The 27,644-nt window shown below is 51.5% G+C and overlaps 2 protein-coding genes across 2 annotated transcripts in view; both read left to right on the forward strand.

Moving 5' to 3' along the window:
• Positions 1–7,818, forward strand: part of LOC119175697 (trypsin-1) — a 115,589-nt gene extending 107,771 nt beyond the window's left edge. The window contains exon 7 of the mRNA XM_037426637.2: positions 1,023–7,818. Within this exon, the coding sequence (XP_037282534.1) occupies positions 1,023–1,283 (261 nt within the window). The 3' untranslated portion in view covers positions 1,284–7,818. The remainder of the gene's footprint in view (positions 1–1,022) is intronic.
• A 13,724-nt stretch (positions 7,819–21,542) lies between these two features.
• LOC119175593 (uncharacterized) lies at positions 21,543–23,513 on the forward strand. The gene has a single exon (XM_075876302.1). It carries the CDS (start codon positions 21,543–21,545, stop codon positions 23,511–23,513), a length of 1,971 nt encoding a protein of 656 aa, XP_075732417.1.
• Positions 23,514–27,644: the final 4,131 nt, after the last annotated feature.

Genomic DNA, 27,644 nt, shown 5'->3' on the forward strand with positions numbered 1-27,644 from the left:
GGCCGCGTTGGAATTTCTCATGTATGTCGACACCAGTGTGCGATTTGAAGATTATAAAACGCGAGATGATAGATAACCAACCACAAACTATTTTTACTGTACGGAGCAAGCGCTCAGACGTGCCTTCTCGCCGGACAATTAATGGCGGCCAAGAGTGACGGGCGAGGAGGAGTTCACGCTGCCTTTGAAAAATAGAGGGATTTTAGCGCGCGTGTTACTTGGTATTGTTTTTGTCTTTCGTGGGTAGCTGCAGTAAGCATAAAACCCCTAAAAATTAACAGATATGAAGTCGCAAAGTGCTTAATCAAACGTTTTACGAACCGATCAGCAATCTTTCCAGTATTTTTTTTATTTATTTTATTTACTGAATACTGCAGGCCTGACTGGGGCCCTAGCAGGAGGGGCAAAAGTGTACTCGAAAAGGCAATACATAGACACACTTACATACAGTGCATTGAAAAGAAAGGCAGTGTCTAATTAGTACAGCAAAGCTTGAAAGTAATAACACTTGGAATATCTCAAAATGTGTAAAGAAAGCAAAGAAAAAAGCTATATTCACACAAAAAAGGAACATACTGACTAAAACCTAACATCAATCCAGAAGACATTCAATTATTTTTATACTTTGCACTGCTGATATTCCCAGCGAGTTCCACTCGTTAATTGTGCGCGGGTAAAATGAGAACTTGAATTGCCTTCTTGCATCAAAACTTAGGTAATTAATCATTCCTAATTGTACTGCTAAGCGGAAAACAAATAAAATATATTGTGGTTCACCCCAGACGATAGTAAGCAACATGCACTTGGTCTGATCGTCTTATAATGCGTCGGCATATTTTTCGACCCTGGCTAAAAAGAGATGGGGCACACTGTGTACAGCTCTGCACTAACCTATTTGAGGAGCGTATGAAAGACGAGAAAAATGCTATTGTTTTCGCGAAATTCCCGGTAAATTAGACTTCTGGGCGTTCGATAACTACCCAAGCCAATGGACTGAAACTAGCTCACAATCTTGTTTGCAGGGTGACTCCGGGGGCCCACTGATGGTGCAAGCCGGAAACTGCGAGGCGATTTGCGGAGTTGTGTCATTCGGAAAGAAATGCGCCCTCAAGGACGTTTACGGCGTGTATACCCGGGTGGGCCTCTTTGTTCCCTGGTTGTACGCGAACACTCGGGACGCCAAGTGCAAGCCGTACGTCAGCGACGGGCAAAACTACCCCGACATGACTGGCATCACCACCAAGCCTGCACTGCCGGACCCAGTCCCCGACAACCACATCTAGACTGACGGTCTCCTATATAAGCGATTTGCCGATATTTTACTTGAAAAGTGCGTCTATGAGAGGTGTCCTGGCGCTCAGATTTTTTTTTTCCTCTCGAACCACGTTCGACGTTTCATTGCTCTCGGGAAAAGGGCAATAATTCAGCGCTGCCGCTTATGCGCCCTAGCCAATTACCGAACTGCTGCGCAGCTATGGATTATTGCGAAAGAAACCAGTAAGTGAGAGTCGTCGCGAAATGTGGTACCCTAAAAAAAAATACCAGGATTGCATATCTTCGCAAATTTTGAGCGCCCGCGACATGGCATGAGAAGCACTTTTCAACGTAAATGTGGTAGCTTTCGCGAAAACACGTGCACGTACGAGAACCAGCTCTTGGAGGGGGGGGGGGGGGGGTTCAGTCACACCTGCGGTCTATAGCGAGGGCTTTAGCTGCCGAGTGATGTGGTCCCACCGCTGGAAATGGACGTGCGGCCACAGCTGCACAGCCTGAAAACGTTTGTTTTTTATCAGACTGTTTTTTTAGGAGAAACTCGTTTTTTTTTTAGCTATAGTACGGACGCCGGTTTGAGTGACCCCACTATTAAGTTAAATTCTGGTTCCGTGTCTGGATGCGCTTTAAGAACACGGTAGTATCATATTTTTTTAGGGAGGTGATAACGATCACCGCAACCTTTCCACGAGTGCATGAGTATTTTATTTACCAGCGCGCACGTTTAGGGCATACTAAGCTTACGACAGAGACTTATTGGCAACGCCAATACAGCCCGCCATGAAGACGTATGCAGATGCAGGAAAGAGGAAAATTTTCGAACGCGATTGCGCTCGTTCACTTCTTTAGTGAAGCTGGAACACGTAGCCGCGGGCCGAGGACGCAGTAGACGCCATGCACCCCGAGGTTCTCCTGTCAAAGCTTTTGCAACAAATGGCGGGAGAAAGCGGTTGGTTTCACCATCATTGGTAGTGCTAAAATGGCTTCGTTTTCTTACTCGCGTGACGGCAAATGTGGGGCACGTCGGCGTCCCGTCCACTAGCCGAACCGTTTCCCTCACGTTTAAAAAAAAGTTCCAACAACGCATCCACCTCGCTAAGACAGAGAAAAACCAACAGGGAGGTTTAGAATAACGTTTACAAGCGTTCCGGCCGTTGCGGGCATAGCTGGCGCCATACGAGATTTAGAATAGCGTTAGCCCTCCTGCAAACCACAACGCACGATCGCAGCGACACCGTAGCCTCGAAACTAGCGTTTGCGGGCCACATGCGGGCCGCGATCGCCGCACGGTATTTCGGATTTTCTGCGCGCGGTCCGCGAACGCTGACTTGCGTTACGACGCATGCGCATTGGCAGCGACCGCACCGCAAGAGCTCGCGGCGCGCTATTCTGAAACTCCCTCATGTCGCTCAAAGTTAATGAGTGCCAAAGATAACAATGATAACGTGTAGAAGAAACTCGTTTTATTTTAATACACACCTCACATCTAGTCAACTAAATGAATGGCCCCAGCTATAAGCCATAGAGACCAGTACGGGGCGGTCGTTTAGGGCTCCTTGCAAAATACATATTTACTCCATATTACCAATGTTGAAGTTTTCTTGTTCTTGTATACTTTATAAATGTACGACGATTGACTTGAGAACTACTTGTTACTGTTGTAAAAACAAGAACAAATGTACAGGTTGAAATATAATAATCCTCGCGTTAACAAAACAAGATATACTTATAATCTCTTCTATATCATACTGTAGCTCAACGAGTGTGCATATTCGCTTTCTTTTTTAGGCGTGTGACAAATTTGTGAATAGCTTAGAGGCATGTAGGATGTGATTTAATGGTCAGGATTTCATGGATCCAGCTGCGCTATGCACGCAAAATCGCGAGCGAATTTTCTACTAGAGCAGTGCCCAAAACTGCACCGGCTTCCTCCTCAATTAATGAAGCGCGTTTAAACTGACCGATTTTCGGTGCGCGACCTGCCCCCGTGCTCTGGATACGACGGCTGTACCTCTGCCGTGCAGCTGCAATAAAATCGGGCTGCTCCTGGCACACCCAAGATAGGCGGAAGCGCGAATGAGTGCGCCAGCATGCACGCCGGCATCGTTTCCTAACAGAAACAACTGAGGAAATAGGCCAATATAGGCGCACGCATACGCCGTGCCTTGAAATAGTGGCTTTGGGAGCTGTGCTAGCATTACGGCAGCGAAGCCAGAGCCAGAGACAATGACAGCCAGAGCCAGAGACAACGATAAGCAACACAGACCGTTTAGATCTGAAGCACATATACCGTCAGTTGTGCGGCTCAGTAAATATAAATAGAACAAAACGCCAACACATGTGACGGAAAGAAGTTAACGACGCGTTACCTATATGTGCAATTTGACAGAACTCCACATAGCTCTGACCTATTATAGTGCATTTCCATACTGTTTATCGAGCAATCACTACCAAGATCAGCACGGTTGAAATCCGGGCATGTCGGTACATATACCGTCGTGAGGCAATAGCGCTGAATGAACGGGCAACCCGGCAGTCCGCGCAGCTTTGCCATAACTCGTCGAAGACCGGAGAATTACGAGTATTCAGGATATTATTCCGTTGTCCCGTCATATCGTTATAGCGATCCAAATACCTGTGAGGCTTATACCGCAGTAAATTCACTATATGCCCAGCGCCACCTCGCCACCGCTCACCTTGGAATAGTTCTGAGGCACGAAAACGCGAAATCACGCTTTCAGAATGTGCGATAAAGTTAAATCTTGATCAATCCGTGCAGTGTGGTGAAAACTGAGGCTCGTACGTGTTCTGCGCAAAAAAAAGAGAGAAAAATTGATTGATACATGGTGTTTAACGTACCAAAACCACCATATGATTATGAGAGACGCCGTAGTGGAGGGCTCCAGAAATTTCGACCACATGGGGTCCTTTAACGTGCACCCAAATCTGAGCACACGGGCCTACAGCATTTTCGCCTTCATCTAAAATGCCAAAAAAGAGGGGAAAAAAGATTGTTCGTTCATTGTGCACCGCTAATCCTCCTTCCTTGAATCTTTCGCTCAGTGGACAATGAAGGGAAGCATTTGCAGACCTCTAGTCTGACTGACGAGCACCTGTGACTGTAGATTTCTCTGCCCTGCAGGTGAGAGGTGTGGCTGTTTGCTGCAAAATAAGTAGTGTACACCACGGCTATTCAATCAAAATATACAACACTCCACACTGGGCTAGTGCGCGTTCTCAAAACTATGCCTCGTTCAATGAAAACTTTGATCATGTAGTGCAATACCGCGACGTGGAATCGAGAACGATTGGCATTGAGGGCAACTTGTCTGTCGTTTCACCTAGTGTCCTAGTCCATGCGTTGCAAGAAAACAAGAAAAAAATTGGTTCCAAATCTGCACGTTACACCGCAAATGTAGTCGAAAGACGATAGTCTTGCGTCTGGAGAGAGTGAACAAAACGTTTATTTGATGTTCTGCGCAAGAAAATCGGTGAATAGTATTCTGGAGGCGCTGCGTTAGAGTGCCTGGAGCGTGTAGCGGAGGCGAACGAGCGCATCGAGGCACGTTAGACAGAAGTGCCATCTGACAGTTATCTTCGAAAACGAAGGCGTGCAGCCCGCGGAGAAAGATGCGCGCCAGTCTCGGATGTGATAAGGTGTAGAACGCAAAGCGACGGGCAGGTGCCACCACCGTGACGTCGTAGCAAAGCGTTGGAAACACCTTTTTGAGCATCGCGCTGCACTGTCAGCGCAGCGCGATAAACGCTACATTCCTTAGACTCACTTGTGTGTGCCTCTTCTAGTATAAGGCAGACATACAAAACTTCGAAGTATTGTTACGGCACCTCAGATATGCACAATAATTGCTTTCTAATTGACAGTCGCACAACTATGAACGCCAAACCTTGTGCAATATTGGTGGGCGCTGCGAATAGGGTTGGCCGTTTGGTGTCGTTTGAGGTATCGTTAGGACGGACAAACAGACAAATGTACAGACAAACAGACAGACCAACCAATTTTTTTCCGTTGGAGGTCCCCAAGAAAGACTATCGTCTTTAAAAAATCTACGAGGAAGCGTTCACCATTTCGCCAACCTCCTCTGACGATGCCTGTCAAACACCCCCTCCGGGGTCCACTGTTCAAGAACATGAGCAAGGTGCGTTTTGAGCAGATTGCAAGCCGGTACAATCTACCAGTGGCCTTTCACGACTTATTCTACCTGTAAGTTTTTCATTTTCTGGGCCTGAAGATTGTCACGAGATGCTGCCTTCTAGTCGTATCACATCCGCTAGGGCTGGATATAGTTGCGGCAGCAGTAGTATAGTGCACAGATAGGAATGCCGATGGAAGCGCAGGCACGGCTGTCGTTTTGACGTACTGGAACAAATCTGAGCGCAAGTGGACAGCACACAAGAAGAAGGTCGCGGGATCAAATACCGGCTGCGGCGACTGCCTTTTTGATGGAGGCGGAATTGTTGTAGGCCCGTGTGCTCAGATTTGGGTGGACGTTAAAGAACCCCAGGTGGTCGAAATTTCCGGAGCCCTCCACTACGGCGTCTCTCATAATCAGATGGTGGTTTTGGAACGTTAAACCCCACATATCAGTCATCAATCAATCCGCACAAAAGAAGAGAGGACGGGCGCGAGGACGAGCGCTCATAGGGTCGTCCTCTCTTCTTGTGTATTGTCTATTTGCGCTCAACAAAGCATTTTTAAAAGTTTTGACGTAAGTTGGACCACGCGACGCCGCTTTAAAGCGTCCGCATGACTATGAGAGAGCAGCCACTGTCTTCAAGCAGTTTTCCCGCGGGATTTAGGCGGCATACTTTTGTATTTTTTGCGCAGTAACTTTCGTCCTGGAGATATACTGGATGCGCAACCGACGCCCAAACTTTCTGCGTGAGTTATTGCGGATAAACGGCAATAATGCAGGATTTGCACTAAAAGTTTACACGACAAGTTTGACTATGCATACAAGAAACACAACATTAAAGAGGCTAATATATAATGCCCTGACCTATCAAAAATAACGAATCATCAAAAAGCTCCACCAGCAAGCAATGTGCACTTGAACGTTGGGAGTATCACGCTAACTAAACGCTGAACGACATACGTTGAGATACTGCATGGAAGTATATACATGCCACAGCGAGCAGTAGTGTGCTTCCTTCTTGTACGGCATAAAACTAAGATAACTCGAACAAATTTTCCAGCTTGAAATTAGCCCGGCAAATAGAGAGAAAATACTGTGGCACGAACAATTTTACTCATTCTGCGTCATTCAGTATATTTTTCTCACTGCCGTCGTTTACCGTGAAGATCTGAGGAATTAATCTATTGTCGCATTTAAATTTTGTCGCCATTGTCGGTGAAATTTAGTAGAAAAGCCATCGGATTGCTCAATAAATGCTTGCATTTTGAAGAAACATATAGCAGCCCCCCACCCGTTAGCAGCACGAATGCAGAAGTTTTATATGAAAGCACACGAAGATAAACGACACAATGTATAAAACAATACAATCGAACACTTCGCGTATAAAGTTTACAACAGGCAGCCGTGCCTCTACTTTGAAAAGTGCTGCAGCGAACTCCGCAGCAGAAGACACTCCGCGCGTGATCTAACCTACTAAGTCACTTAGGCGCTGACGGTTAAACCGTGTTAGATGTGTACTGTACATGTTCCTGAAGCATGTGCAGTAACTGTGCATGGAGTCCCCGCCCTTAATTGCCCACACACTGAGCCCACGGCCAGCCTAGTCGACCGTGTATTCAATAAACTAGCTTTGGTAATCAAATATGGTCAAAGACCTGCAACTATCATGCAGTGTCATGTGATGTTTACATCTCCTGTTACTGTTACATTGAGAGGCCAATTAGGCCAACTATAGATTTCGAAATAGCTGTCGTTGTTTGTGTTGCAGGTTACTGCTGGTGTGAAGTGTGTCTACAAAAATGTAGCGACACGAAGAAGTCCTCCATTAACATTGTTGACACTGTTGAGTTATATCTGACGTGACAAACTAACTTCAGGGAATGCAAAACCTATATGCAGAGAGTCCTCAAGTACTGTCACGTTCAAATGCTATGCAATGTAACCACGTAAGGGTCAGTAAAATAAGAGAGATAAACGAACGCCTGCATCTCACTCTTCCTTTGCAGTGCCACATGTGTGGTTACCTTGTTGATTCAATGCATCCATCAATTTCTGCAGATTGACCTTTAAGCCTTTGCTGTTACCTATAAAGCACAAATACCTAAAGAACGCCAACCACCACTATAACATAGATTATGAAACTCTTATTTTGCTGGTACTAAACAGTTTTCTTGTTATAGGATTTATGAATACACGAAAAAAGTGGAATGTTTTTGTCAAGCCAAAGAATTTACTGTCCCAAAACAAAATGTGTTTCGTGTTATAGACAGTACACCTGCCCCTGTACTTAAGTGTATTGGTCGCCAACAGGTCAGCACCAAATGTAACTGCACTGAAGAAGCTTCTGTAAATTGCGTGGAAAATAAATATATTTTTGTTTGTTAAAATTGCATTAAGCTGTCGAAAATACTCTGTCTCAAATATGAATTTCACTGTCTAGTAAAAAGCTCACTTCCTACTAATTGACTAACGTAATGTAGCCAGGGGGTGGGACTAAGCCCAAGCCCGCCCACCCCCCCTCTCTCCCCGATTTTTTTTTGCCATGACATACAGAGCAAAAGATGACACTCGACCCCACTTACCTGCCTGGCCTCCACTTCAGATCAAGCTGGCGCCAAGATACCTCTGCCTAAGCTCGATATAGGCCAGCAGGCCAAGTATGATGGACTGATTCTTCAAACACCTGTAATCGCGTCTTTTTACGTATGCTATAACCACGATATTGCAACCGTGTTTACTGCTTTCTTTTGGCGCGTTTAGGTTTCACCCGCAAAGACTGTTAGAAACGTTCGGCGCCGCACACACCACAATGTTTTAGAAGCTTTGTGATTGTTTGAGTTCACAACACACAGGACACGAACAATAAAGATATTACGCGAGCACGAGCTATAGCGCTATAATGTTCGATGGCTACAGTGGCTACAATATAAAAGACGACGCTTGCGCCGGTGATCATGTTATCGACGGCCTGTTCACCGCTATCAGCGTACCAGGTCTATTGCTGTCATTTGAGTTATCGTTTACCAGCACAAGTTCACCCAAATGAAGCCTGTAGTCTCGAACACGCACTGCTGGCTTCGTAAACGTCACGACCACGTGACAATATGACGACAAGACGCATAGTGGAGGGCTGCAAACACGGAGAAAGGAAAGGTAGGAGAGGCCCTGGCGTCACTGATTGTGAAGCCGTGATGAAGCCGGAAGTCGGCCATATTGACTGGGCGAATTCTCCTCTCTTGTTTACATCCGAATGTAAAGCAGAAGGCACGACTCTCTTTCCGGCTCGGAAAGCACGTGAGCTTCGCAGTACGCGTGTCGTGACGATCCGAAACTAATGGAACGGGGCTCAACACTCGGGGTTAGCGCGAAACCTTCGGCGAAATCATTTCGTCCTAGTATTAACAGCAAGTAACAGCTCACCGACGGTGAAGCAAGTACAAGAGAACGCGAGCTAGATGCATTGACAACGGTGAGTGTTTTCACGTCATTAATTCAGCAACTGTACAGACAACACGAATGGTCGTGCACCTTCTACGGTTGCGTTCTGCCACGCGGCCGATGCAGCGTCCGGCCGCTGTGTCCGTGTTCCGCGTGAAAATCACCGGCGTCAGCATTCTGCAACCATGGTGACTTTGAGCACGGTGCAAGTGACACTTGAACGCGTTTGCTGTTACGTTGAGATTACATGCAATGCTTGGGGAGAGTATACGAAGCGGAAGAGAAAAGGTGTTTTAATACGTACATGCAAGTTGTTACTGTACACACACAACATGAAACTACGTATGTGCACATGGTCCTCATTGCGTCTTGCTGGGCTCAACAGCGCCGTGCGTTGTCACAAGCAGGACCACTGCCCAACCGTCACTGACCTGCAAGGCGTTCGTCGTCGTTCCGCTTCGTCATTGTGCCCAACGCAATTTCGCTGAACACTAATTGCTTAATCCGCGTCATCCGCTGCACGACATATGGACTCGTTCTACGCACTGTTGAAACCCCGTGATGGACAAAAGGATTTGTAAACGTTGCTAAGATTACAGTAACTGCCAGGAGAACACTGCGTAACCAATAACGCAGCGCAGAGCACGGATATTGTCCGCCACGGCTCAGCATGAGACTTGGGGAGGCACACATGCCACAGCCAGCCGCGGCCGCTCACTGCTAGACCAGCTCCACTGCGGAACACGTAACCATAGCAACGCCGCCATTGTGCCCAGGGAATATGGTCACCATGATGTCATTTCCTCCACACTTTTCACGCCGTGCGCCGGCAGGACATGCCCTCGTATCTTTCCTTCCTCCGTGGCTGCAAAAATGTTTAACATATGGTGTTGTTTAACGTGCACTGATATTGAACACTCTTTTTGCCCGTTAGCGTCACGTAGTGCGTGGTCTTTTTACGGGCTAGCAGCTAACAAGCCCGCAAGAAAACGAGCCCTTAAATTTACACTTCTTTTCTTCATTAATAGCCAGCGCGTATAATAACATTACGGGACCCGTAACGCCAACAGTCCAAAAGAGTTCTACACTCCCCGCAATATGACAATAGGCGGCGCTGCAGCAGTAAATGAACAGACCTTAATAAAATATTTGTGGTACAACTGATACAGGCAAGGAAAAAGAAGAAGACAGGGTAGGGCGCCACACTTTCAACTCGTTTATTTTCCTCACATCACTCAAATATATGTGCTTCCAGAATTCGCACAAAGAGGGGGCGCAGCACAAGCGACTATCACAATGCACACACAAAAGCACAAACAGGAGAAAGATATTGCACAGCGCTATCTAGAAACAATTATTCCTTCTTGTTCAAAGTGATTGACGGGACACTGACGCATTCATTCTCCTTCCTTTGTATGTGATATGCTTCAAGTACTTCACATGCTAACGTTTCCCTGCTTCGTCCTAACACACGAGTTTCTCGGAACAGTGGTGTGCTGTCGTATGAAGCACAATGTAACGGCAGGTGGGAACCCACGCCATTCTTAATTGGTAATATGTGCTTCCTAAGGCGATAATTAACACAGCGTCCTGTTTGACCTATGTATGACTTACCACAGCTCAACGGAATTTCATAACGCCAACTATGCAACGAACTGGCCGGGCGTGCTTCTTTTCGCATGAAAGGTTAGCTTTTTGCGAATAAATGCGGGCACAAAGCCTTGACGGCTTGTTGGGTGCCGTGAAGACCACTGTAACATCATGCCTGTTAGCAGCTTTCTTCAAATTGTGGGCAATTTTGTGCGTGTAATGCAGAACTAGCGCTTTCTTTTTCCGCACCGCCTCAGGCTGCCTGCTGCATCCTTTAGGCTTCCGGAGCAGAGATTCGGACACACTGGTTAAGACCACCGAAGGGAAACCGGCTGCAACCAGCCTTGAAATATGCTCCTGAAAACTGTCGTCCATGTTGTGCTCGCACGACTTCAACAACGCAGACCGGAGACACATTGTCGCAATGCCTCTTTTTACGGTTTTCGAGTGTGCAGATGCGTAAGGCAGGAGCTTTTTGCGTGCACGGCAGCTGCACACCCAACACGAATATGTAGCGTTTAATGACAGGTTGATGTCTCAAAACTGCAAATGATTGTTTTAGGTAGTTCATGCGTAAACGTCAAGTTTTCGCCTTGCTGAAAAGAAAAAACTGATAAAACATTCTTTACATCGTCACAAGTTGTCAAGGAGTCAGGGGTGATTAGAAATACCAGAAAATCGTCAACGTAACTTTGAGACAAAGTTCCGAGTGGAGGTTTCTAGCAAGTGACTGGTCACTAGATGAAAGAAAGATGTTGTATAAGACAGGAGCTACATATGAACCAATGAAAATGCCTTTGCGTTGTACATAGATTGAGTCATTAAAGAAATAAGTGTGTACTCAAATAAAATTCCAGCAGGGACAAGTACTTGTGAACTGATAAACCACAAGAGTTCACAAAGTCAGTGCTACCATTGACATCACTACAATCTCTATCGCAGGGAAGAAGTTCAACGTGAGGCAAAGAATAAAATAAACCCTCGGTGTCGATACTAAAAGCGTACCAAAAAGCACTTACTACTAGTGAGTGAGTGAAACAACTTTATTGACGATCCGGCATAAAGGGGGAAGGGGTAGGGGGATTAAAGCGAGACACTAGCGTGCTCGGACGTCCCGGAGCAGCAACCTACTCGGGTCAACTATAGCAAGACCGGAAACCAATATTACCGCCAAGTGGTTCCCTGCGCACGCCGGGGAGCTGGACGTGGGCCCGAACCGCAATGAGGAGGCAGATACGGAGGCACACGCGATAACTAGCCGCGGGTCTCTGTCAACGCATTCCTCGGAGCCGCAACGACCAGATGCCGAAGACGGAGAGTATTTTATCACAACCTACGCCGACGTTCTGCAGTGGTACAGAACGAGCAGACGCCTCTACCCACCGCCTCACCGAGACCTACAACGCAGAGAAGCAGCCACACTACGGCAGCTGCAAGTACAAGCAATATGGACCCCCGTCTGGGCAAAGCACGTTTGCCCGGAGGTTTACACCACTGATGTATGCCAACACTGCAAGAAGGCGCGAGCCACCCAGAGACACCTCCTTTGGGACTGTGCACCACCACCGGGTAACCAAGAAGTAATGCCAACTGCCATAAGCAGCAAAATTATCAGCCGAGAGCCAGGCAATCAAAGAGACGTGGTCCAGCACGTGCTTAGCATCCTGGAACGCCAGCGGCCGAAAGCGGTGCCCCCACTTACTACTAGTAAAAATATCAATGAGCACGGCTGAATTTTTTGTGGCAAGCGGGTCATCAGTGCAAAGCTTATTTAGGCGCTTAAACAAGAAGCGGCTGACCTGAAGTTTTCATGTGCCCCTTTCCGTGACAACAGACCTGAACGGTCTTTCAGACTTGTCTGTTTTAACCGAGAAAAAACTTCAGTCTTTGCACTCGCCAATAGCTTTTGCTAGATGGCCTAAACTTAGTTCGTTGCACAAAGATACATCCCGACTTCTTACCTTGGGAGGCTTCGTAGATGAACGGACAAAGTTCTCAATGGCACAAGAGGCCTTCTCCCAGTAAAGATCTTTTGGTAAAACGACAAAGCCTCCTACCTTGTCCGCCGGAAGAAGGAATAGTTCATTTTCTTTGAAGAAGGGCACAATGTTTTCTATCGAAAACATCTGTCAAGCTGTGCTCTTATTCCTGATGATTGTGTCAGCTCCCTCGAGGAGGCAACGATATCACGGTCCTGTTCTTAAGTTGTCTATGAGACGCGCCGGTTAAGAGCCGGTTCATGGTTCTTCTGTCGGGACCTCAGGTTGTATACATGAAAACTACAAGAAATTGCTTTTAACGGTGCGCGCATTCATTTTATCTAAAAAAACTAATAAGAGACTTTCCTTATCCTTGAAAAAACGTGAAAACGTCATGTCAGTTTTCACGTTCCGAGCTGGTAAATGAGGTGACCGGAAGTTTTTGGGGGGCACAAAACTTGTAATTTTGAAACCGTCTATAATATTACATTACTTCTTCATACTTTTATTCTGCTGTGACTTGTTGATGCAGTTATGAATGGGAACGAGCAAACTGTTTAGGAATCGGTCAAAGCATTTGCTGCTTCCAGAAAATAATTTTCTTCAAAAAGAATGTACCATCACCACTGCTTTGTCGAAGCTGTTGCGAGCCGATGAGTGTAACAAATAGTTTTTAATGTTTAGGTTTTTCCGTTCTGAAAGGCCAAAAATTATTTCTGCTTTAGTCTATAATAAACCTGATCAGCCTCGCTTATGGTAATTTGGAGCCAGGGCGGCAGCTTGTAAAGAGGTCACGAATAAAGCAGTAGACTCGAGCTCAGTAGGAAGCTCAGCTTTCAAGCTTACCCCACAACTTGACCCACCAGACCAGGGTGAATGTTAAATATCGTTGTTTTTAGCACTATGGAGGCTGTTGTGACTCCGGGTCCCGCGGGTCTCAGTTTGGTAGCGGGCCCCCGTCCTAGGACCCATCGTCGAACAAGTCAGATGAGGCGCTCGTTGAAACGACAACAATTTATTTACATGATTAGTAACTGAGAGTTAGAAAAGAGGTCATCAAGTGATCATAACTGTACATGGGAACTGTTGAACTGTAGAACTTGTAATACATAAGTTTTCGGCTTATATAGCACCTCGTTGCCAACCCCTGGGCGCATTGTCCGTGGCTTCCGCCAATAGGGCGCTCCGTGGCCTAGGTGCTCCACCAACGAAGGAGGGGAAAGACCCACACAATGCATGTGGAGAGGGCATAGTCTACACAATGCCCAAATATGGTCACAAACGCATTGCACCGACGTATACGCACGCGTCACGAAATTTCGCGCACGTCCGATGATCTTGGTTTTCAAGATTCTTCTGGCAGCTGGGTGAGGTTCGAAAAACCGGCCGCCAGTACACGTGTCAAACTTGCCTGACTGTTTGGGTAGGACAAAGTAGTGGTGGGCCAGCATATCGTCAAAATATGCCACCCCATTCAGCCGATCATATGGAGAATGGAGAAAGGGGGGGGGGGGAAGGAGGAGTAGTCAACTAATCCCTCGTCGCCGAGGGGGGCTCTAGCAAGGGCTGCCTCAGATAGTGCATTATCCTTTTGTTCACCCCCACATTCCATTCCTTGTTGTTTGCTAGAAGCTGTGGCTTAGCTGCACATATCTCGGGGTTCCGCTTGTCTTCGCTTGTCCTCGCAACCACCACCAATTTGGCTTTAGCTTGCAGCCTGAACTGCAAATACCATGCTGGTTCTGAGATTTCAAAATCCTCGGTGACCTCGAAAATGGCCCATCTGCCTCGAAAGTCTTGCTCGCAACAAACACAATGGCCTTTTTTGAGTCGAGCTCACAATGGCATCTCTTGACTCGTGCGTTTTTCTTTGCGCGAACCAGTCCCGAACCCTTCGTTCAGGTTTTTCCGAGAGGAAATCAACCCGTCTTGACGGCACACCCTTGCTTGGAATGCGTCGAAATATTTTCGTCCCGTTCACAAAGGCCGAAAAACTTCAATAGTTATGACGATCGTAACAGTCTCTCGCGCGGTGGGGTGAAGATCTTGATGCGCTGAGGTTTGCAGCCACAGTTCGGAGAGATCAGCGCTGACGTCTGGTCTGGTGAAGACTGTCCTTTATGAAGTAGTGACCACTTGCTTCAGTTTGGCTCAACAGACATCACATACGCATATGAAACACAACCACTCACCTAGTGAGTGCCAGACAATTCCGTCAAACTCCACCAGGCATATTTACCCTTTTCAACTAATTAAAAGAAGTACACAAGTTATTTTAAAGTTCTCTGTTACGTTTGAGTGAAACAGAATAACAACACTGGAAGCACACCCAACCTGAAACCTTGGATAGCGGTGTCTTCAATGTATTCACCACGAGTTCAACGAACTCAAAAAGGCGTAAAAATAACAAAAAACCCAATCAATGGTCCTCGTCTAGGTCATGAAAAAAATATTGCAGAACTCTCGAGAATGCCATTCGCGTCAGGGACAGCGACTTAAACACTCAGCGTTGCCATGGGGTATATTTCCTTTTGAAATGTATATCAAACGTATATTGTTGCAAAACGAGGCTTAAACCTTCAACGCAGCATGCGGCCATTCTTAAAGGACAAAGACAGCAGCTACGAGAGAGGACAATGCTCCACTTCAATAAAACTCACTTGGTAATCTAGTAAGCTAGTGTTTCGAGCTGCCTTCAGTAGGATTTTCCACCACCTAAACAGGACACTTGCTAAACAACGAAAAGCTCAAAAAAATAATTCTCGCATGAGTTCCATTTACGCACAATGAACAACTTAAGTCTTCGCGCTAGCTCTCTGCGGACGCTATAACCCAAGCTCAAACGTTACCGTTATTCACGCCTCTAGTAGGACACACCTTGACAGACTCGAATCTTTAAGATTAAATTCATCTGCATCTTACAACTGTCAAAATTGTCGCTCCTACCTCGACTTCCGGTAATGCGTAACGCTCCACCTAAACTTTCACACGATACTTAAGCATCCTATCAAAACCAAACCACGGAACTAAACCTTCTTTGGTTAATGTTACATTATCATGCCAGCCACTTGGATAAAGAGCGCATGGGTTCTTTCGGGTGCTTTAGCTCTATTAGCACTTATAAAGCGATGTAACATCTCCCGACCAAATGTACGCTTCCGTACCATCTAAAAATATTCAAACTGCGCATTTGTTTGTAAATGTTTACAAAAACAACAGCATACCACGTTTAGCACGAACCTTTTGAAACCAGTCTTTGTTTTTTTATCAAACCTTACATACAAAAGAAAACTTTACTTCAAAGGTTCAAAACTGGAAGAAGATTCAAATGATTTCCTTCCAGAAACTCTGGGTCACATTCTGCGAAAAGCTTGCAGCTGACCTGCATGCTTTTAGCCTTGCACGTGGCGGTCGTGTTCTGTGCCTCTTTCGCCATCGCCAGAGGCCACAACGAGCGCGAGTTCCTAGCCCAACTTTGCTATCTCTCCTCATTCCTGATTCCGGCCGCCTTTCTTCGTGACACCGAAGATTCCAGAAGTGTAGGAGAAAGAATCGCCATTGTCCTTTGGTGTTTTGTTCCACCCTGAATTTGGGACTAGTAGCCTTTCTTTTAGGAACTTGTCGACATCGTTGTCGACGCAAATCTGTTCTTTTCAACCGCGCCTTCCTTATTAGGGACGCGCGTCCCTTTCCGCTACTTCTCTCTCGTCAATTTCGCCTGACCATATGCCTCAAAGTACGGTTTGTAGAATTGCCCGATGGCCAACTCTTCCGTTTCTGCTGCGGCGTGCCCTCTTCCTCCACCTTTTGTGGTGCTGCAAGTCCCCGCTTCCTTCTTTTGCTGTGAAGCTTATGTACAACCTTTCTTTGGTTGTTACAAACTTCCTTGGTAGCGTCATCGGCAACCCTGCAGTTCAGGTGTGCCTGTGCACCACCCTTTCTGCAGCCTTTGCCCTTCGGTTTCCCCGCTGCATTACTCTGACGGGCTAATATATCTGCGCTACCCCTCACAAAACCAGACTCTGGGCCCTCCACAGATCTGAACTCTTGGAAATTTGCGTCCTTCTCAATTTCTGGGTAGTTTTTATCGTCCGACTGATCTTTTGCGGGTGCCGCTGCACGAGGCATGTCTCTAAAAGCTCACAAGCTCTGTCCATGCTACTGGGATTAGACTTTTCTTCGAAACGATCCTCCACCGGACTTGTGCCTGCTTGTACACCTACGACAGCCTTGCAATGTACCTTCTCACCCTCTGAAACATTTCCCACTCTATCTGTAGGAAATGTTTTCAAAGGGAGCATTCGCGACAGCAAGAGGAGAAGGTCGTGTCAGTGCGCTCCGCGCTTTTTCGCTGCCTCTCCTTCACGTCAGTCGCTCCCCAACTCCCGCTGAGTGCGGTCGCTCGCGGGCCGCGCTCGTCAGGAGTACGGCTCCTTCGCAGCAATGCGTGCGCGCTCCGGCGTCAGTGACGGACTCCTACCCTGAACTGCAGTCGGAACTGCTGTGGAATAACCTGCCATGGATTGCCCGGAACCCCCCACACTTCACACTGCCGGTTTGTGAATTGATTCCCTTTCACTTCGCGTGTTGTACGCGGCCGACGAGCGTGTGTCGTGGTGTAGGGCCACGGCTCATAGCGCGTAGCATAGACGCGCTTTCGCCGCCCCGGTGTGTGCGGTGCACGGGCGCTTGAGTGTGTCGTGGTGTAGGGCCACGGCTCATAGCGCGTAGCATAGACGCGCTTTCGCCGCCCCGGTGTGTGCGGTGCACGGGCGCTTGAGTTATCACGAACAGCTAGTGCTTATTACGCGTGACCACGCTATTAAGCAACCATTCCTGTACAGTAGTGCAGCATGCGCTGTGTTTTTTTTTTTGCAATACTACGAACATTGACTGTGACGTTTCCCAGTTCTTCTTGGTGCAACCGTTTTTCTTTTTTTTTCTCTCTCTTGCACTAACTGTGAAGTGTTTTTCTGAGCGGTGTCGCGCATCCCTGGGAACTCGTGCGCGAGTGCGACCATGCATTCGCCTAGGCGCAACTCCGCCCCCGACGCCCGCTCGCCCATCGTGGCAACCCCCCCATCGGCAGACAGCGCTCCAGTTGCTGCCCGAACTTCTGAAGAGCCCACGAGGCACCCCTTTTCTCACCGAAGATCGGAGAGCCTCCCAACCAACAAAGTACAGGCACACCGCCATCTATTCTTTGAAAAGATAGCGACGGAAAACATCCAAGCCATAGTAGAAAAGTGGCTGCAGGCCAACCCTGTCGTGCCCACACAGGCCCCCATGCCTGCCTCTCAGTGCGCCAGCGGGGCCGCACCTGCCATCATAGCCACCAGAACTGCAGAGGAGCCACCACAAAGCCCCATGCAGAGCGAAGCTCCTGGGCAGACACAGGGGCCTGCTGGCGTTCCCCTACCTCTCAGCTCCGATGAGGACGACGAGTCAATGGACTTCTTAAACTCGCGGAAGAGGCTGCGGGAAGAGATGGGGGACGAGGACGACCACGCACCTGAAAGCAAACGGCCACTACCCCCTCCGACGAGGAATCACACGCTTCTCAGGGCTCAGAGGAGATGTCCGGGAGCGAGTGCAGAACCATGGTGGATTACGAAGGGGCGTCCACTACAGCGGACTTGACATCATCTACCACAACAGGCTGCCCGGACCCAGCGAGCTCGGATGGTGCAGGCACTTGCCAACACCCCACTACCGCCTCAACGGACGACCTACCGCCTCAACGACGACTCTCCCCCCACACAGAAGGACGGCCCTTGCCAGCAGCCTCTCCCCAAGGAGTAGACAGCACTTTACCTGCCCCTGCAACAGAAGGGACCACCGAATCTCCTGACAACCCACCCTCCGACGCTTCAGCTGCCATGGAGGTGGTTGAAGAGGTTCTCACTCGTACCGCTGCAGGGGGCAACACCCGAAAGGAAGCCCCTTATACGGCGAAAGAATTTCTCGTCACATCGTCAGCGGGGGCCACACATACCAACCGCAGAATGAAGGGGAAGAAGAAGCCAACCAAGAAGCGACCCCCGGTTACTGCATCGGAGGGCACAGCTGCCAACCTTCCCCCACCTTTCAGCAAGGCCCCCACTGCAGTGGACACCACAAGGAAGCACAGCAGTGCAGCGGGGAGTCCCCCAGACACAGAGGGCTTCCAGGTGGTCACTACCAGAAGTGCCCGACGCCGTGCCAGGGACCTTGCTGCTGCTGCGGCCCTCCCGGTCGACCCTGCCATTGTGGGCACAGTTCTGTTCCGGCCGTCAGCCCCCGGAGGTACCTTCAGTGGATCCCCACGCCTCATCCTCGCACAGGCGCTCTCTGCAAGGCCCGGCGTGGCCGCAATTCGCGTAAACCAAAAACGCAACATTGTGGCTGCTGACGCTACCACGCGAGAGTGCCTGGAGCAGCTCCTGACAATCAGGGAGCTAAAGGGGATCCCCGTCACTGCCAAGGAACCCGCTGACCACAAGACCAGCACGGGGTTCCTACATGGTGTCGACGGGGAGCCTGCGGTGGACAGCCTGCTGCCTGGTATCCAGTCGGCCGTTCCGGTGCTCTCTGCTGCCAGGTAGGGGCGAACCGTGACGCTCCGCTTCGCCGGCCCTGTGCCGCCGGAGCACGTGTCACTCTTCTTGGTCCGTTTCCCAGTGCGGCCAGCCAGACCCCGCCCTCTGCAGTGCCGGCAATGCGGTCGGTTCGGCCATGTGAAGGAGAGCTGCAACTGGCCATGCAGCTGCATCAGATGTGGCTGGACCCACCCTGGAGAGAGCTGCAAACAGACCCGGTGTGTCAACTGCGGGGGCCCTCACTATGCAGACACCCCGGGGTGTCCCCGGTGGCAGGAGCAGCGGAAGGTTGCCACAATCATGGCATCTTCTCCAACCATCCTCTCGAGGCGCGCAGTGGCAGCGGCGGTGCGAGAGGAGATTCAGGAGGCGCGGACCTTTGCAAGCGTAGTGAAGGGCCACCCTGCGCCGCCCCCCCTCCGGCAAGACCCATCCTGGCGCCTCGAAAATCTCGCCACCAGCCACTCCAGGGACTGCAGTCCACCAGCGCTGCTGCCCCTATGGCCCTGCCAGCGGCCACTGCTGTTCCTGAGGCCCCACCTGCTGCAGCTGCCAAGCCTGCAGCTATTGCCCCCGGAGGCCGGCCTGTTGTGCCCATGGCTCCTGCGGCCCCGCCTGCTGCGACCGTAGCGTCGCCTCCAGCTGACCCGGCCTACCACTCGCCACCCTGCTGAACACCCTGCGGACTGTGGGAGAATCTCTTCCTCTGGACCACCCCCTTCGAGCCATCTGTTTACAGACGGGAGGCTCACCGCTCCCCACAACCAATCATGGCTAGCTCCCCGCCCGGAACGAGCCGAGGCCACCGCCCAAGCGTTCTGTAGTGAAACGTCAACTGGCTGGGGCGGCGAAGAGACGACCTGGCAGAGCACCTTCTGCGGAGCGATTACGACGTGCTTGCACTGCAGGAGGTGTATGCCCGGGCGGACGACCTTCGCCTGCCAGGGTACGTTGGATACAGCAGCAGGACTGGCTGCACCCTTGCGACCTGCCTTGATGCTCCCTGCCTGAACGACAGCCACCAGCAAGGACGTTCCCGGTGTGCTGTCTACGCCAGGCGGGAGCTCCCGCAGGCAGAGGTGAAGGTGGCTGACCTGGTTGGGGGCCCCTTTGAATGCTGCGCCGTCCGCATCCGCATCGGGGGACAGGACACCACTGTGGCCAGCATCTACGTTCGGCCGGGCCAGCCCTGGGACCCCAGATGCATCCGTCAGCTGGCGCATCGCCTGGGCAGGGAGTTCCTGCTTTGCGGGGACGTCAATGCGAAACACCCAGCGTGGGGCGGCCGCAGGACTGACACTCGAGGCAGAGGGGTGCGTGATGTACTCCGGCAGCTGGGGCTGGCGATCCTCAACTCGGGTGCCAACACCTTCCTCCGTCGTGGGCAGCAGGCCACCAGCACTGCCATAGACCTCAGCGTGGCCACGGAGGGTTACCAGTATGCCTGGTTGCCATTCCCGGACACCTGGGGCTCGGACCACCTGCCCATCCTGCTGTCTCCCTTCAGAGGTAGGGCTCCACGGGACCACGAGTACCGCGCGGTGGATTGGCAGGCCTACCGGCGACTACTCAAGCAGGACACAAGCAGCGGGGACCTGCTGCAACTGGTGGCCCACAGTGTGAGGGCAGCAACAATCACTGCCAAGGTGCAGCAGGGACAGCCTGTCCCAGACTTCCGGCACCTGGCTCTGAGGGCGGCACGGCGACGTGCAGAGCGGCAAGCCCTGAACAAGGGCCAACCGGAGCTCTGGACGGTCTTCCGGCGAATTGATGCCGTCTGCAGACGCCACGCACGCAGGCGCCGGAACCAGGGCTGGCAGGGCGTGTGCGTCTCGATTAACAGCTCACGTGATGGGACCAAGGCCTGGCGCCTGCTGAAGTGCCTGCTGATGGCACCCCGGGCCTTGAACCAGAGACTGTCCCTGGCTGTTCACCTGTCGATCACGGCTGCGAACCTGGAAAAGCGGCTGGCTGACCAGTTCGCTGCCAGAGACAGAGCCCCACTGCCTGCTGCACCACTGCCTGCTGCCCTCCCTTGCCCTACCTCCTGCCATCATCCCAGATGGGTGTCCGCGCAGGTGCGGGAGCTGTGCGAAGAGCCCATAGCGATACACGAGCTGGTGGCAGCCTTCGAGAGGACCAAGCGACGAAGTGCTCCAGGGGCCGACGGCACCACCTTTCAAATGCTCCGCAACCTGGATGGAGGTGGCCGTCAACGACTCCTGGAGTACTACAACGACGTCTGGTGCACCGGAGTCTTACCCGAGTCCTGGCGAACTGCGGTGGTGGCGCCAATCCTCAAGCCCCGGAGGAAGGCCACGGCTCTCTCCTCATACCGGCCAGTCTCTCTCACCTCCGCGCCCTGCAAGGTGATGGAGAGGGTGGCTCTGGAGAGACTGGAGTGAACTGCCGACCACCTGGGCTTCTTCCCGGAGCAGCAGACGGGCTTCAGGCGACACCGGTGCACGGCAGATTCCATCTCAGACGTCGTCGCTACCCTCGAGGACGCCAGGAGCAGCGGGGACGTGGCCATGCTGCTGCTGCTGGACGTGGAGAGTGCCTTCGACGGACTCCCACACGTGGCGGTCGAGGTGGCCCTGGACCGCCTCGGCATCAGCGGTAGCCTCCGAGGCTTCGTGACCGCCTTCCTGTCCGGGAAGACCTTTCGTGTCCGTGTTGGAGGGGCTACCAGCCAACCCAGGGTCATCACTGCTGGTGTCCCACAGGGTTCAGTACTGAGCCCCTTCCTCTTCAACATGGCACTAGCAGGACTTCCGGCGTCCCTCCCAACAGACACCAGGTTCCCGGCCCGCTGCTCTGTCTACGCAGATGACGTGGCACTCTGGGTCCGGGGACCAAGGCGGTCCATCCCGGCAATCAGGAGATCACTGCAGGCGGTCCTCGATGCAGTGATAACCTACCTCGGAGGCATCGGGCTTAAGGTCTCTGCCACCAAGACTGAGGCCCTGCTAATTCACCCGCTGGCGGCAGCTCGCACCCACGTGAGACGGCTGAGGATTGGCAATCGCAGCCTGCCTTGGAGGTTGGTGGTGAAGTACCTGGGGCTCACCATCGACCACCGACTCACCTGGATCCCGGCTGCCAAGGCTGCTGCCACCAAGGTGCGGCGCGTCCAGGGCGCCATCAGCAGGCTGCAGCTGTGTGGCCGCGGCTGCTCCACCAAGTGGGCCCTCAAGCTCAACCAGGCTGCGGCGTCCTCGGTCCTCCTGTACGCCTTCCCGCTGGTGAGCCTGACACCGGCCAGGAGACGCCTGTTGGAGGGACTCCACAGGAGTGCACTGAGCGCCATCCTGGGGCTTTCCAAAAGCTCGCCGGTGGCAGCGACTCTCGCGGAGGCAGGAGAGTGGCCCCTGACGTTACGTATGCTCCAACGTGCGCTGGGCCACACTGACCGCCTTCACCGCGCCACCGACGGAAGGGCCCTCCTGGAGCGTCTCCGCAGCCAGCCAGGATCACGGATGGCAGGCCTCTGCCTGCTCTACCACCAGATGGTTCTAGATCCGCCAGTCCCGGTTGCCTCTCCACCGCCTCACCACCAACCACCAGAGGTCCACCTCTGCTTGGAAGGGGCAACCAAGCGACGAACGCCTGCGGCCGCACTGCAACAGGCGGCCTCCTGCAAGCTCCAAGAACGACTGGAGGGATGGCTGCAGGTGTTCACGGACGGATCTGCCATGCCAGACGGGACTGCAGCGGCCGCATGCGTAATCCCGTCCAGAGCCAAATGCAGGCAGTGCAGGCTACCCTTCCCGGCGAGCTCCACGGCTGCGGAACTGGCTGGACTGCATCTCGCGGTAGACCTGTTGGCTGAGGACATCCCCCTTGAGCCGGCCGCGGTCCTGTGTGACAGCAAGGCGGCCCTGCAGACCCTAGCCAACTCCCACCGTGCTGGACTGACGGCCTGCCTCCTGAGAGCCAAGGTTCGCGCCCTCACCGACGCCGGGGTGTCCGTCTCCTTCCACTGGCTGCCCTCCCACGTGGGCATCGCTGGAAACGAGAAGGTGGACACCCTCGCCAAGGCTGCCCACCAGCCTGGTACTCCCTACTCCTGTGCCGTGGCGGCCAGGGACTATTCCCAGGCCCGTCTCAAGAGGCTCCTCATCACAGTCCACCCAGACCCGAGGGTGGCCAGCGGGCGAGGACCAAAGCCTCTCCCAGAGACGGGCCTCACCAGGGGAGAACGGGCCTCCCTGTTGCGACTGCGGACTGGCTGTGTGTGGACGGCGGCCCGCCGCCACGCCAAGGGCCTCTGTCCCTCCCCTGCCTGCAGCCGTTGCGGAGACCCAGAGACCCTCGAACACCTCCTCTGTGCCTGCCCTGGCTTAGCACAGGAACGCTTGAGGGCCTACACGGCCTACAGGAGACAGGGACTACCCGTCTCCCCCCTGGAAAACCTGCTGTTCCCGTCTCGTCCACATCTAGCAGCACTCCGCAGCCTGGCGGAGTTCGTGGAGGAGTCAGGAATTGCTGCCTACCGCTGATCCCAGGAGCCCTGCTGCCCTTGCCCTTGCCGACGGCCTGCTGCTCGCGCTGAAGCGGACCGGACATCCCTCCTTACACACCACACACTATTTCTCCTATCCCCTTTCATCCCCCTCTACACCACCCCAAAGGCACTGCGCCGTGTCGCCTGTAGGCAGACAGAAATTAGGTGCCTTCTTCCTTTTCCTCATGAACCACTAACAACAACAAATGTTTTCAACAGTAGCTCGCCCTCGCTGGCAGTACTGCCGGGTTTCAGTAGCGTTTTGTCTTCGCTACATTTAAGACTACCTTTTTCGTCCTCTCTTTCAGCGATCGAAAAGTAATTCCCCTGCTGAGGCTCGAGCATGGTCTCCAGCTCACCAATCTGTTCAATGACCTTATCAGAGCGACTGGAACCAGCCTCGATCTCACAGGGAACACCTTTTGGACTTGCTACAGTTTGCATAACAGCCACCGTTACACTCTCTACATGCACTACCTTTGCACCATCGGAGAGTTGTGTACCTTCCCTAGGCGCAATTTCACTAACAATGACCTGTTTCTCTTTTCTCTCCGCCGAAGGATCACTTTTCATGTCGCACTGATGGAGACGCGTACCTTTCTCGGGCGGTACCTCGCAAACAGCGGCTTCCTCGGTAACTTCACACTGCACCGTACTCGCCACTTCACCGCGCCTTTTGGGCTTTACACATACTTCACATATACACGACGGACGACGATCCTGATGCAGTTCCATAATGAGATTATTCAACCTTTCTATGCTCTCAGACAAGGCCTGCATCGTAGCCTCATGTATACGTATCCTTTCGGCTTCTTTTGCTTCTTCTCTCTGGGCTTCTGCCTGTTTTCTCTGTTGAATGCTCTCGACAAACTCTGAGAGTTCCTCATCGCTTGTCCCTGTCCCGACGATCCGCTCGATCAGTTCTGTTCTGTTTGGGAAGTCCGACACATCCAGTTTCAACTCCTCTGCGATCGCTAGCAATACGGATTTTCGCAGGGCTTTCAGATTCATGACTGCTTCCGGTACCGTACTCTGTTCCACGAATGATTCCTGTCTTGCAACTAATTAGCCCTGACAACAACAACAGCCCTACTTTTCTGCCTTGCCTCAAGTTACCTGCTAACTTAGTCTGCAAAAGCTTCCTTAAGCTCTTACACGGAATCCTGTTCTGTCACTGTTAACCTTGCCGTCACCCCCAGACTATAGCTTAAACAAGCTATCTCACAATTATCTGCCCGACGCAAGTTATCTGCTAACCATATGACTAAAACAGCTCTGTCACTGTTAACCTTGCCGTCACCCACAGACTATAGCTTAATCAAGCTATCTCACAATCTGCCTGACACCAGTTACACAATGACCAAAAAAGCTATTCTCCCTACCAGCGTTTACTCGCACATTAGTAAATGCCTGGTGAAGTTTAAGAGAAAAAGTCGGCATTCACCCGGCTCGCAGTCGTACCTCCAGCATCGTGCATGTCAGCAGTGCCTTCCGGTTGCCTCTCGCAGTCGATGACCTCGTGTCATCCCAGAAGTGCTGTTCGGCTGCCTCTCAAGTCGATGAGCTCGGATCATCCGACCGTTGTCGTCGTATCGCCTCTCGATGTCGATGGGGTCGTAGCATCTGACTGCTGTCGTCGAGTCATTGCTACCTGGGTTGACACCATCTATCCACTGAATCCAGTGGTTGCGACCTGGGTTGACGCAATCCCACCGCTGCCATCCAGTTGTTGCGACTCCGGGTCCCGCGGGTCTCAGTTTGGTAGCGGGCCCCCGTCCTAGGACCCATCGTCGAACAAGTCAGATGAGACGCTCGTAGAAACGACAACAATTTATTTACATGATTAGTAGCTGAGAGTTAGAAAAAAGGTGATCAAGTGATCATAACTGTACATGGGAACTGTTGAACTGTAGAACTTGTAATATATGAAAGTTTTCGGCTTATATAGCACCTCGTTTCCAACCCCGGGGCGCATTGTCCGCGGCTTCCGCCAATAGGGCGCTCCATGGCCTAGGTGCTCGACCAACGAAGGAGGGGAAAGACACCACACAATGAATGTGGAGAGGGCATAGTCTACACGATGCCCAAATATGGTCAAAAATGCATTGCACCAACGTTTTTGCACACGTCACCAAGTTTCGCGCACGTCCGATGATCTTGGTTTTCAAGATTCTTCTGGCAGCTGGGTAAGGTTCGAAAAACCGGCCGCCAGTACACGTGTCAAACTTGCCTGACTGTTTGGGTAGGACAATGTAGTGGTGGGCCAGCATTTCGTCAAAATATGCCACCCCATTCAGCCGACCCTATGGAGAAAGGGGGGAAGGAGGAGTAGTCAACTAATCCCTCGTCGCCGAGGGGGGCTCTAGCAAGGGCTGCAGCACATAGTGCATTATTCTTTTCTTCACCCCCACATTCCATTCCTGGTTGTTTGCTAGAAGCTGTGGCTTAGCTGCACATATCCTGTGGTTCTGCTTGTCCTCGCAAGATGCAGCCACCACCAATTTGGCTTCAGCTTGCAGCCTCAACTGCAAATATCATGCTGGTTCCGAGATTTCCAGATCCGTGGTGACCTCGAAAATGGCCCGGCTGCCTCCTTGTCTGCCTCGAAACTTTTGCTCCCAGCAAACACAATGGCCTTTCTTGAGTCGAGCTCACAATGGCATCTCTTGGCTCGTGCGTTTTTCTTTGCGCGAACCAGTCCCAAACCCCTCGTTCAGGTTTTGCCTAGAGGAAATCAACCCATCTTGATGGCACACTCTTGCTTGGAATGCGTTGAAATATTTTCGTCCTGTTCACAATGGCCGAAAAACTTCAATAATTATGACGGTCGTAACAAGGCTTAGTTAGGAATAGAACTAGTTGGTTTTCACATAACTTGAATTGTCCTTTGCAATTTAAAATATATCTCGGACAGCAAAGAAGCAGACATGTGCAGCGCTGCTGATTTTTCTCTTTTATCTTCCTCTCAGCAAGTATGAGCTTATATATAGGGAGCTTGCACGAACGGCGGCGACGCTATGCACTATGGGGAGGCAGCCATTTTTTTTGTCAGAGGCGGCCGGAGAGTGCAGCAGCGCAGTCACGTTTGCGAGCGTAGGCGTACCTTGCAGGCGTGGTCTAATGCGAGTGCAATGCAAATTAAACTCCAAGGAGTGTCGCGCACGATGTCAACATCACTGGTGGACTACACTGCAACGCTGTGCCGAAAAAAACCTCGAGCAATACGAAGATGAGACGAGAATTCGCTCCGAGTGGACCCATTCACGCTTCGTTCGGGCGAGGGCTGTTCCGCGCGCTTCCCGCACTGCCACAACGTACGTGCCGGGACCCCTACCGCACGCAAGCGGGGGACCAATAAGCCAATTGACGCTGCGGTAGGTCAAAGAGCGTCGCCAAATGGCTCATTTGGCACGTGCATTGCGGCTGTGCGGGAAGCGCATGGAACGGCCCTTAAAGGCATTTACACGCGCTGCCCGCACAACCGCAACGCACGTGCCGGGACTCCTGCCACACACAAACGGAGGACAAATAAGCCAATTGGTGACGCTCTTTCACCTACCGCAGCGTCAATTGGCTTATTGGTCCCCCGCTTGCGCGCGGTAGGGGTCCCGGCACGTACATTGCGGCAGTGCGGGAAGCGCGTGGAACGGCCCTTAGCGACGTGGGCGTGTGGCCGCGCGTCAACAGCTTCGATGTTCAGGAATTTCTTGTTTTGAGAACCAGTTTCATTAGGCGAAAGTCGCTGAAGTCTAGAAAGGCCTTCGATGGCCACAATTTTGTGACTGGTATACGTGAGAGCCGTGGGTAAAGAAAGTCGCCGCCGACACCGTGATCGTCGTCACTCAAGTACGACGTGTTAAACTGAGGAGCGCTCTTATCGTGCACGTATACGCCGTACGCCATGAAGAATAACAGCGCAGTAATAGGCGAGCAGATTTCGCCATTCCCGGCCATGCGTGCGCAGTGCGCGGCGAGGACCTCGCCATCACTTTTTCCCATGCACAAGATGTCGACGGGGGGCTTGTTAACGCACTCGGAGTGGTTAACCTAGGATAGAAACAAACATCTACGGCAAAAATAATAATTTGCGCGTCTTACATGAGTAACGACGATCACAGTGTTGGCG

Source organism: Rhipicephalus microplus, chromosome X, assembly GCF_043290135.1.
Source record: "Rhipicephalus microplus isolate Deutch F79 chromosome X, USDA_Rmic, whole genome shotgun sequence".
Lineage (NCBI taxonomy): Eukaryota > Metazoa > Arthropoda > Arachnida > Ixodida > Ixodidae > Rhipicephalus > Rhipicephalus microplus.